Source organism: Pelobates fuscus, chromosome 5, assembly GCF_036172605.1.
Source record: "Pelobates fuscus isolate aPelFus1 chromosome 5, aPelFus1.pri, whole genome shotgun sequence".
Taxonomy (NCBI): domain Eukaryota; kingdom Metazoa; phylum Chordata; class Amphibia; order Anura; family Pelobatidae; genus Pelobates; species Pelobates fuscus.
In genome coordinates this window covers 22,259,325-22,272,415 of record NC_086321.1, presented here as the reverse complement: position 1 = coordinate 22,272,415, position 13,091 = coordinate 22,259,325, and the positions used below count along the sequence as shown (strand labels likewise).

Below are 13,091 nucleotides of genomic sequence, written 5' to 3'. Positions count from 1 at the left end.
AACATTAAATAAAAGTTGAAATGGTGTCTTAAAATATTCCATCAAATTGTATTAGAAATAATAGATAAATTAATATCGCTTAATGCTGATGTCAGCTAACAGAGAACAACAACCAATGCTCTTAATTAGTTTTATACGTTTCTTCATTGTGCAGTTTTTCAAATAAAATATCCCAGAGAGCCTGTCAGGTTTGACACCGGCCCTGTCAGTGAGGTGCCTTTTGCCAGATTAATTAGTTATATTGAGATACGATTTTTGGCAGTTTCTATTCCTGTGTTCCCTACAGACCGGTAGTACTCTGGGGAGACACATAGACGCCATTAGTTATCAACCTTATAAATACTTCTTTAATCAGTGCTAATCATTAAAAGATATGTTTTGTTATAGCACTATTACAAAGTGCTCTTATTACATGTCAATATCTCAATCTTGCGATTGTTATGATATATCGGTAGTCGGCCATTTTGTGGCATGTATTTCTATTTTATTTATAACACATAACAACAACAACAGCAGCAATATAATAACAACAACCACTGACGCCAAATGGTTGTATTGTTAATTGTATTGATTATATTATATTTGATTGGTTAATAATAAAGCTGCCACTTTGACTGTCAGTAAACAAAACTATATTTACCGTTTATTCTATCATTGGATTATCATTTAGTTTTTTATATAAGCTAAAATATTAAATCGGCACATTGTGTATGTGTGCATATATGTACATTGTGTATATGTGTATATAGTATATATACATCTACATACATAGTCATATGTGTGTACATAACAAATTATATACATACAAATATAAGTGTATATTTCTATTAGTATAGCCCACATAATGAAATATTTGTAATAAAATTGCAAAAATGTGCAAATGTATGTACTGACACAAAATGCAAAATGCAAAACCTGCATATTTGCATGTACACAAACATATACATAAACATAAGGCAAGACTGAATTAAGAATTTACACTTTCAAAAGCATTAACAGTCATGCGGGGAAAAGGATTGGTAAATCAACCCATTTAAAACAAAAAAAGGTATTGTAATGTTTTGTATTGCACACTGCAATGAATTACAAAAGCACAATGTACACAAAATGGGTACGCACAATTTTACGATTTTTAAAAAAAAATTGTAACATAGCAATAACAGAAGTTGGAAAACATAAATTCGAAAAAAAATAAGAAATTAAATATATGTAACGTCGGACTCGGGGTAAAACAAAGCTACAGTACGTGTACTCAAATTCATGACATAAATGCTCCATTCTATATATCAACGTATTTGGATGGACTTGCAGTTTGTTTTAAATAATGCCAATTCATCTACCAATCATAGATTAATTATGTTAAGTATAAAAATAATGTTAGGGTGTTGGCATGGGTGATGCACCATTTAAATCTCTCATGTGTTCTGTGTTTAATAAAACAAGGATAATCTTCAAAGACGATGGCGTTCATACGGGAGAAACATGGAGCTATCTGAAAGCCTTATTAAGGATCCCTATAAAGTTGGTGGGATATTAAAAACCCCATAAAACAAATGATCCTTACATTACGTAACCCCTTGTGAACAAAAATTGTGCATAATGCATTGCTTGGCTGTGTTACCCCAATCATAATAACCTACTATACACTGTCTATCAGACATGTTGAGAGGCTTCGTCCTCTATGTTTCTCTTTTTCCCATTGTAATTCAAACCTTAATAATGTAACTCTGTCTTTCAAGCAAAAGACTGACAATTCATTGGTTGTCGATATATTTTGCCGTCATATAATGCAAAAGCAAATCTTTTTGCATAACTAATATTGCTCTATATGTACTTAAAATGTTGTTTGACACCGGGGTGTTTTTACTAAACTGGAATTTGTGATGACTTGGGATCCGACTAGTGCGATTTAGAATTAAATAACGTAGGTGGAAATAAAAATTTAAATTACGCAAAGTTAAAAATATTTTTCCAAATCAACTATTTAGCCCTAAATTTTAATAATCACATGACAATTCACTGTTTAGATGCAAGGTCCCCAAATTACCATATTTTGCGAGGAGTTAAAAATGAAAATAAAAAATTAAAATATGTACAATGCCGTTTTAACGGGCCCACATCAAGCATTCAAGGAAATTAAATCCAAGATAACAGGGTAGGCTTTTTGTTTAAAACAGGAAGGCTGGATCCATTAAATAAACACAATATAAAATTAAAGGAAACCTTTAAAAAAAATTACAAAATAATGCTTAAAATCCCAAAGGAAAAAAAAAATGTGTAGTATAATTCCTCATTAGGTGTAACTTTCTAAGAGAACGCAGAATTACCCAGTCCCAATAATTCCCCCCAAAATACAACTAAACACAACTAGTAAAGTGCTATTGTTCTATAACAAAATGTGTTTCATTAGCTTCCTTTACCTGCTGTATGTTTTTAGCACAGAGCATAGAGCTAGCTGCAATTATGATTTTGACAGACACTAATAACTCAGAGGACAGTTGGATATAGAAACCTCAAGAGCTTGGAACAGCATGAGCAGACAAGAGTATTTTTGATATTTTCTGCTCACACAGTTAAACAGGAAAATATTATCGCTATTCACAAAGACCCAATGCTACGTGTGGGGGTTATCTGCCAACCAATAAATAAAATGACGGAGGGATCCTGACAACTTTTCTTGTGCAATGCAATTTGCTCAAATTGGTCTTTAATATGCATAATTATTCTCTTTCAGCTTCTGTAATAAAATGGGATATTTATTGCTTATCTGGTAGATACTGTACCCTCGTGAATTCACAATGGCTACCAGTTGTATGCCATGAGAATTACTACCCAAAAAAAAAACTTGGTTTGTACATTAATTATTGATTTAGAAGCTGATTTCAATTGAAATATTTACATGTAGAGAAACACATATCTACATACAATGTATCGACTGGCTAGATGATTGTCATTCAATAAAAATAAAAGTCACATTGACATAGGCATATTTCACCACAAAAAATGTCTTGTAGATTCAATAAACAAAGAAAGAAAACTGTAAAAATGATTATACTGTGTATTGGGCATAGTGATTTTAAATCTGCAATTCAGCAATAGATTTTTGTATTGCTGTTAAACAAAGTTAATGTTAATGTTTCCATTTAAATTAACTATAAAAGTAACTGAATATCTGTCATGTAAAATGTAGTAGATATTCACTTCACTAATTGTTAATATATTTATATAATGCAATTACATGTGGGACGGCCATTTTTCTTTTAGTGTTTACTACATGCCCTAACTATCTATCAACACCATATCTGTCTGTCTGTCTGTCTATCTATCTCCCTCTGTCTTTCTCTCTATCTATCTATCTCCTCTCCCTCTGTCTCTCTATCTCTCTATCTATCTCCTCTCCCTCTGTCTTTCTGTCTATCTCTCTATCTATCTCCTCTCCCTCTGTCTTTCTCTCTATCTATCTATCTCCTCTCCCTCTGTCTCTCTATCTATCTCTCTATCTATCTCCTCTCCCTCTGTCTTTCTGTCTATCTCTCTATCTATCTCCTCTCCCTCTGTCTTTCTCTCTATCTCTCTATCTATCTCCTCTCCCTCTGTCTTTCTCTCTATCTCCCTTTGTCTTTCTCTCTATCTATCTATCCATCTATCTATCTCCTCTCCCTCTGTCTTTCTCTCTATCTCCCTTTGTCTTTCTCTCTATCTATCTATCCATCTATCTATCTCCTCTCCCTCTGTCTTTCTCTCTATCTCTCTATATATCTCTCTATCTCCCTTTGTCTTTCTCTCTATCTATCTATCCATCTATCTCCTCTCCCTCTGTCTTTCTCTCTGTCTATCAAGCATGGTTCAATGAATAGTTCTACCTCTCAAATAACTGAGAATTATAATATAAGTATAAATAAGTCATATTTTAGAACCGAACACTGTATGTATATATCTATATAAGTTCAACATACTTGTGTGTCATGTGGTCTTCGAATAAAACTTTATTTTTATTTTTTTATTCTCAACATTATTGGACAGGAAGTAAGTATTAAAAGTAATCTAATAAAGTGAAAAAAAAAACACAAAACTATTTCATGAATCCTCCTATATATATTTCCCCCTTTGCGGTATTTGTACTGAAGTCTGATTTATTACAAGGAAATTACCTAGCATACGTGTATTAGTTACAAAATCTAGGGGCAGTATTTTAACAACAATAGACGTTGACCAAGATTAAAATGCCCCGAGTGGTGTAAATAAAATAAGCTTCTAGGTCAACAACCTGGATTGTAGTACTTGAATTGTGTGCAAGTAAGCTGTGTTTAGTAGTGGACATAAGTCTTATCAGTCAATATACCGGTAGTTACTGCATTGCATATATAGCTGGAACTGTATCCGTTTCATTAATTCAGCCTATAGTTCAAAACATTTCAGGGCATTGTGTTAGATTGTGTATAGTATTTGGCATTGTGTCTTTAGGTTTCAAAATAAACTTTTTAGGAAACCCCATCTCTCCCATCCCATAGAATTCATAAAACAGAATTCACTGTTTTTCCTTGACCTTTTATCATTGCATATTGTCATTCTAAAAGACATATCAATTGTCAACGGGATTTTCTACAATAAAATCAACCACTGAGTTTTGTTAATACCTTAGCTTGGAAAAAAGGTCAATTTCTGTGCCATTCAGTCCTGGTATCTTAAGAACCCTTTCAGAAAATGATTTTTATAGTAAGCATAGATGCCTATGCCTACCGCAGTACATAGTCTATGTAAGCCATGATTACAGTTTTGGTGTGATATATGACAGAACTTGACCATTGTTTGCTATCTATGCAGAGCGCAAGGTATTTTAAATCATTAGCAACCATATTTAAAAAAAAATGTATATATATATTCGGCAGCCATTTTGTGCCAAGAAAGCTTCTGTACAACGACAGGCAAACGCACACTTTCTTTCTTTGATACCACAATTTAGGCAAGGTTAAAGGAATTAACGGTACACTTTTTAAAACCTCTATGGGATCACATAACTCAAGAACTAGCCCGTTTATAAGTGAAATCATTTTTGAAGAGTGATCTTTTTTTTCCTTTGGTAAAATGAGACGTTGGCAGAATTCTATGTCTATAACTGTATCCAGAGAGCTTTGCACAGCTTAACTTCTCAAAAAAAAACCTCTATTGCCACAATCACTACACTAAAGTAATTATTAAAACTCAAATATATCACTGGGACGGTAAGAGATTTAATTTTTCCGTTGAGGCATTGTATGCGATATATATATATATATATATTTTTTTTTTTATTAGTTTGTACTATACAATCAAATTTACAAATATAGACAGAAGATGCCCAAATAAATGTGTAAACAAGTCATATTCATATTACTATTGTATGCATACATATTTAGTACTTTATTTTTTTACCTTTTCCTTGTCAATTTTTTCATTTTTTTATTTACTCGTAGAAAAAAAAAAAGCAATGCGATCACAATCCCTACTGGCTGCTTACTATTTTATCACTTTTGTTATTTTATTCAGCAGAGTATTCTCCTTATTAAAATGGTATTATTACATCTGCATCAATGTTTTATAGCCCATTAAGGTTATTTTTTTTTTCTTGAGCATTAGAACACTTTACACAAGGGACCGTGAGTAGGAGGTTAGTTCTTGTCATAATAAAATTATTTAAAATAAAAATCGATTTGCGTGTTTAATATTTATTTTTTCCAGTGAAATTTTCGAGACACCCAAGTTATACATGCTTATACACAAGAACGCACATTTTAACGTTACATCTGACAAGCGAGCGCTTATTAAAGTGGAAATAAAGTTTCCCTTTCAAAAGATCAAGCTATGTATGACTAACAGCCTTGCAGAATAATCTGAACTCCTAATTTTAGAAATAGTATGAAAGAGGTCTGAGTCTCTGTGAAAATGAGTTGAAGGCATCATTTATTTTCAAATTAAAATGATCGAGGGAGCAAATATCTGTGTATCTGCACATGTGTGATTGTCTATGGATGTTCTTAAAATCTGAACAAGCCAAGTTTCGTTAAGCACTAATTGTATTCATTCATTTTCTTAGCCCAGCATGGAACTACTAGATGGCTGGGTCCATAGCAACAGGGGACAGAAAAAAAGGCTCATCTTTATCTGTCTCTCTCCAACAGGAAATGAGGCCAGTGGGCGGACTGTAGTGCTTTTTATTATGGGCATTTGCAAAAGATTAAATGAGGAGAATTGCAGGGGGGTAATTTACTCTTAACTAGATACCCTTCCTTTAAAGGATGAGGTCTGTAGAAGTATTCCTGATTGCAATGCATTCACAGGGGAAACATACAACTCTCTTTCACTACCCCATTTCAAATAACCAAATGTATTCTTTCAAAGCCATAACAGGCTACAGTAACACTATTAAAGTCAGCAAGCTGCACGTAGTGAACTATTGAGAACAGTACGTCTGCAATTTTTAATCATGACAATTTTATTTATTGGGCTGGAGGTTTCTTAGTGCCTTAAATTGAAATTGCCAAACTCAAAAACCCTGTTGGAAATTGAAATCAGGAACCAGGGTAACGAGGATGTCACTGTTTATTTTACCTCGCCACCCTCCAGAGCTTTTCCCAAAATCATGAAAACAAGCCCAGAGCAAGTATGAACCTGGATCTGTACTATTGAAAAAGCAAAAGGGTTTAGCAGAAACAAAGTTCTTTAAATATCGTGCTTGGCGAAAACCTGACATATTCAGGAAAAAGTTTACACGTAGGACTTAAGATGTAATATGTAAAATGGGAATGAGAACTAAGACATTTATATAGAAATCTACCCTTTAATAGGCAACAAGAAATCGAGTATTTTGGGCTAAGACTCATTTATTTCTACTTTTTTTGTAAACAATGTTAATGATGCTATATACAGAATTTCAAGTATGTTTGTAGATTTACATAATAACATATAGACCAATAAAATGTTCTTGGGAACTAGCGAAAAGCAAAGTATATCCTTCCCGTTAATATTATTATCACTTTTTTATTTTATTTTGGGACCAGTGGGTTAAGATATCACTCCATGAAAACATGTCCATTTCATTGCATAATACTAAGGTAATTAAGTAAACTATAAGTATGTGTGTTGTGGTGTCGATACATGTCTATGAACAATAGTAATTTCTTCTACATTGTTACAAATATTTGAGATTTGACACAAGTCTCGTCCACTCACATTATGTAAAATATTTAAACCTGTGTGAGTTTTCTATATATCAGGTTAAAAATTACTCTACCGTCTTATGTGGCTAATACGGCCAAGCTATACATGATGAGCTTGAGAGGGCAACAGAGAGTAGGAAGATACCATGGAACCATTCGGCAATTATATGTACTGTCTGACATATTGGAAAAATAAACTTAAAAGTCAAAATTTTAAAATTCTGCAGCAAAGTGTGTGTTAATATATATATATATATATATATATATATATATATATTTCTGTGTGTATGTTTATCGAGCGCATACACCTACACATATATATATATGTGTGTATATTTCTATGTGTGTGTGCTTTTATCGTGTGTGGTATATGTGTGTATGTGGATAGATAGATAGATAGATAGACGATAGATAGATAGATAGATAGATAGACGATAGATAGATAGATAGATAGATAGATAGATAGATAGATACCCTATATATATATACACCATGCTGGTATGTACGCTATATATCTTGGTATATGTATGAATGCGTTTGATCATTTGTGTTTGCGTGTATATTTATATATACAGCTATATCTAACCTATACCTAATCTGTTAAGGGATATACAACTTATTGACTAGACTAATATATAATACATAAAAGATTTGTTATAAATTCGGTATATTGGACTGCAGGGCAAACACATTTAGACCAGACACTTATTCCAGTAGTTTTGGCACTAAGTCAAAACAGTTCATTACCGGTTCTTACAATACAGTAACACATTTTCTGTAAAAGGTGATATTGAAGTGAAAATCTCCTTGAAGATATCATCAGGTTGTTAATATAACTTATAATAGCTTGCAGTATTTGCTGTACCTTTTTGGCTTTGTGGGGTCTTTTCTGTCTGTTTCATGATGGGAAGGCAAGAGAGTTTGCAACAAGCAGACAGGCAGTCTGTAATTATTCAAATTAACTAATGTGCTAAATACCAGAGTTAACTACATGTTTTGTAGGGCTGTCTGGGAAAAGTGGCGAAACAACATAAAAGCTCTTACAAAAAAAAAAAAATACAAAAAAGCTAAGCTAACATATCAAATAAATCTTGTCTCTAATGCTTTCCTATTCAAACTTTCACTTGTACCAGCGATTTTTTTTTTTTTACATGGGGTTCTGTCTACAAAGCAAGCCAATTGCACTCATTAATTTGTATCTTGACGTTACGAACAAAAGAAATCTTCTTATCAGTTGTTTGCATGTTTTACGGTGCAATTAATGAACTGGGAAAGGCATTTAATAAGGTCCAGATTCTAACTGGCATTTTGTAAGAAAAATGAAAACACATTTTGGCCTTGCCTTTTAAGCTCCTTGCCAGAATTCAACTTGACATTCCCCAATCAAAGAACGACTTTTAATTTCAGGGAACTCCAGTGTAAACTCAGTGCATTTAGACATACGTTACATCAAAAAGACTGCGTTCCACAGACCCGTGGTGGCAAATATTACTCTGTGAATGTATCAGGGAACTTTTCACTCTATTAATAGTTTTTAATTTGCTGTACGTAGTTGAATGCGTTATTACAGCAACTTCAAAAAATTCATTCTGTTCCACGTAACGCTTACATTATGTAGACCAGATGTTGTACTTGGACTCATAAACCATTTTTTATATTCATTTCAGGATATTTTATGGTAAAAAGTGTCTTCCTTTGCATGCAATAGACGTTCTCCCATATATACTGGTTATGAAGGCTAGACTAGATCGTTAAAGTGATGGATCTATTCGTAGTTGGAAACATCACCTCCTAAGATTTATCTTTTCTTGTTCTTTTGAGTATATACCAGGGCATGTATATTTATATATATATAGAGATAAATATTTTGAGAGAAGGAGAGAGAGAAAGCATCTATTAAGTGCAAACATTATTATCTTGAAGATTGTTTCAAACCTTCTTGAACAGGAGAGAATTTTCTTCAGGCAATTCTGATCTATGAAAAAACATGACCTGTGTCGAAAATCGATGGGCTAATCTCAAACTAAACAGCAGTATCAGAGGCACAGACGTGGATACCCTAAGATAAAATGTCCTTAGAAGAGCTGAAAGGTAAAGGAGGATTCGGCAAACATTTCATTCAACAAGACAAAAAAAATACAGAACCCAGCTGACTTTCCTAAACATATGGTCACCATCTATAAAATGAGAACGGGATTTATGATGCTTCAGCAAAAAAAAAAAAAAAGTTTTTCAAACAATAAAGCCCTCGTACCTCCATAAACTTTTTGGCTCTGTCTATAAAACTTTGCTTTAAGTTGGATTTCCCTTGCTTTTACACAGTAAAAGAAATTCAAAAGCACTTTGTTGGGGAAGTGGGGGTGAGGGGGTAGGATTTAAAGTGACATTTCAAAGTTTCCTTAATCTCATATTTCTTTTATTTTAATCAGCTTTACTATAGAAGCAACAGTGTGCTGAACATGATTTTAATTAGAGTCTACCTCCCAAATGCTTGTGTTTACATTGAGGTAATTAGTAACCGGATAAATGGCTGAGATATTTAGGCTTAAGTCACATGGGGTTATTGGCTAAATCAGGAACGATGGAAAACTGAGAACAAATTGCAAATTTAAGTCCAAAATAGTCATACTGGAAAAATTCTCTAGATCGGCAAGTTTGGCCAAAAAATGACATTTCACTTCTCACGTCTCTCCAATTCGTGGTTTAGTTAATGATTCTTTGTGAAAATCAGGTGTGTCAAACTTAGGTGGTTTGGATAATTTTTTTCAGTATTTAAAGGGTTTAAGTTTCAGACATCTGAAATAATCTACCATTTATTTCTTACAAGAAAAGGGGGAACAATACGAATTGATGAATGCTGCTATCTAGTAAATTTAGAACTTAGATGGATTCAGGTTAAGACAAAATTCTTTAATGCACTCTCTTTTCACCCTTCAAGTTGAAGGTGCCACTTTTCCCAGCACATTAACCCTTCAAGCACATGTGTAAATCACCTATTAACCTGGCTTTAAAAAAAAGTTAATCTCCAATAGAAGCCAGACAGAAGTGAGTTTATTAGTTTTCAATGTAAGTGTTAAAATGTTTATCCTAAACACAACATTCCAAATTCTAACAGCGAATTTCAAGTAACCAGTCAGCTAATAAAAATGCTGCTAACTGTTGCCCCCAGCACGTACTTTGAGGAGTTATATCTGCGCGACCCCACTTTGAGATAATGCTGTCGGACGCAACAATGACAAGGGACAATATAAGTGTCATCTTCTTCTACATAACAACTTGAAAAAGTGCTAGTCCTAGTGCTGATTTTCTATGAAAAGTATAATTTAAAGTAAAAAATGCTGACATGCACTAATATGAACAGCAGTGTCTCAGTATGCCGATGTATATGATTCATGACACAACCGCTGCTACCTGTGTGCAAAAATTCAGAGAATCGTCAAGCCTGCCATTCCAGCTAGCTTCGGCCAGCCTGACTTCAGTCATGTCAATACCTATTATTATTATTTCATTATTTATATAGCGCCAACAAATTCTGTGGCGCTCTACAATGGGACTAGCCTCCCTCTCCTTACCTGGGGTTGGTGCTGTTCCAGTACACTGCATAGCGATCAGCAACCACCTTGGAGCCAGGATCCTGGCTGCAAACACACATCCAGAGCAGCAGAGACAGCAGCGTCAACATCTCCACGTGCAACATCACTCCCGGCCAAAAAGTGGGGGCGCGAAAGGAGAGATACAGACGAACAAGAGGAGCAGAGCTGAAAAATGGGATGATTATGCAGGGACACAACTGCCACTTCTCCAGAAGGACAGGGTGGTGGGTGATATCACCAGTCGACGGTGCTGCTGCAGCAGAAGCAGACACAGAACCCAGCTCAGGGAGGTGCAGGAGGCCGTAGGGCTGCTATTACTGCTACAGAGAGCAGGAGATGCAGGGCGGTGTACATTCACGCAGGGCTCCCTGCACACAGAGCAGGGCAGGAAAGCATGGGAATCATTCCCTAAGGGGCACCTTATGCTAACGACACACCAGATGCCAACCTTTAAAGCCAACCTTAAGAAATATTACGTCTCATTTCAGGGGTGTAATAAAGAAGTCGTTTTGATTCCTCCTTAGTCCAATGTATATACTGAAATATACATATATCTCTATATGTATGTTTATATATAGATGTGCAACGTCTTGTTCTGTTGAAAGTTACTATGTATGCGAAGATTAGTGCTTGAAGGACTTGAGATTTAAAAAAAATCTCAGACTTAGAAAAGAAATATATATATGTGTGTGGATATATTGCTGACGCACAGTTGTTTTCTTTTGTGGAGCACTGAAGAGGAGAAATTCTCTGTAAAAATCCCAGAGTTGCTGTGTTCACAGATAGTACTGTGAAGTGTCTGAGCTGCTGTCTGTCTGAGCAGTCTGTGTCTTTGGGGTACTTTATGTATCCTTACCCCCCGCCTCTGTCCTTGTCCTTCCTTTGAGCAGGGTTATGGTTGAGGTGCAAGAAGAAATTGAGCAATCCTTGAAAACGTGTGATGTCTTACATCCAAACTCATTGCACAGGATGCAAATTAAATTGTTTTATAATAAGGGGTGGGGAAAAAAAAAATTACAAAAAAAAAACCCAACAAACTCCAGAAAATGCATCCAAGTCTTCTGTATAAAACAGCCACATGCATAAAGATGAGGTCCAAAAATAGCCGTAGGCAACAACGTGAGTAAAAAAAAAAAAAAGAAAAAAAAGTCTCTCTCCTTTTTTTTTTTTTCGTTTCTTTCTTTTGCTTGCAAAGCTGTCCGGTCCCCAGGAGATCAACTTGTAAGAGCAAGAAACAGTTTGAAATAAATAAAATGAACCACGATCTCCAACATCAGACACATGAAAAAAGGATGCCTTCTACATCGGCTTCACAGCAAATGCAGCTGCTCCCAGTGTTTGAGAAGGAACATCGAAATGCAAAAAAAAAAAAAAAGGATGGGTAAAAAAACTTCAATATGCCAGCAGTCGGGGTGGGCTTCAACCAGTTGAAGGGTTAAAAGTCAGTTGGGCAAAAATAGAAGGAAAAAAAAAAAGCTGTTGTAGGATGGGGTATAATCCAAAAAAAGTCCCTCCCCTTTAGAAGCGAACAATTCAGTGCTTATAGATCTTGCATGATGCAGGCACAGAGCTTGTCATTTCCACTGTGCGTCTCTCGCTGTGTATACGGATACAATGTACACACACAGATACCATATGTACACAGAGATCTATATCAAAAAGGTGGGTGCTGACACCCACGGCGGGTGAACAGGTACAAGTACTAATCTCCTAGATGATGTATTCATGAGGAGCAGCACACTGCCTCAAGCTGGTCATGTGAGATCCCATGCACTGTACTTGCAGGAAGGGGGGCTCAGGCAAGGCTCAGAGCAGCCACTCAAGGCAAAGACTGCTGTTTGCTTAGACATTTCCATAGACTCTCTCCTTTTTTTTTTTTTTCTCCCACTGCAACAGGATTGGTGTGCAACATGAGAAAGAGGCATGGCTTGCTAACCAACAAAAAAAATGTCCCCACCTTCCCCAAAGCCGGACTAATTGAATTACATTGAAATCTGGATGCTTAGCAGGCACTAGTGAAACAGGCAGAATGTAGCCAGGGAAAGCTACCTTGTAGCTCTATACATTAACTCTTTCAGTGCTGCACACTGCAGGGAGAGGAGGACGTCTCTGGCTTAATGCTCTGAGGCTTGAAGGCTTTTTCTTTAAAATGATCTGCTGGCACAGAGAGTGTGCATCCATACAAAGCATAAACACATACTACATGTGTACAAATACAGAATCAAAGTATACACAATGTAAACAAACAGAAAAATAGATAGACAGAAAGAGAATTAAAAATGCAGTATGTATGAACTATTTT

The 13,091-nt window shown here is 35.1% G+C and overlaps 1 protein-coding gene across 2 annotated transcripts in view; it reads right to left on the bottom strand.

Annotated features, from left to right (window-relative positions):
- EFNA5 (ephrin A5) overlaps nt 1–12,154 on the bottom strand; it is a 333,050-nt gene extending 320,896 nt beyond the window's left edge. For both annotated transcript variants that reach the window (XM_063453645.1, XM_063453646.1), the window contains exon 1: nt 10,769–12,154. In XM_063453645.1, coding sequence (XP_063309715.1) covers nt 10,769–10,893 — 125 coding nt within the window. In that variant the 5' untranslated portion in view covers nt 10,894–12,154. The remainder of the gene's footprint in view (nt 1–10,768) is intronic.
- Nucleotides 12,155–13,091: the final 937 nt, after the last annotated feature.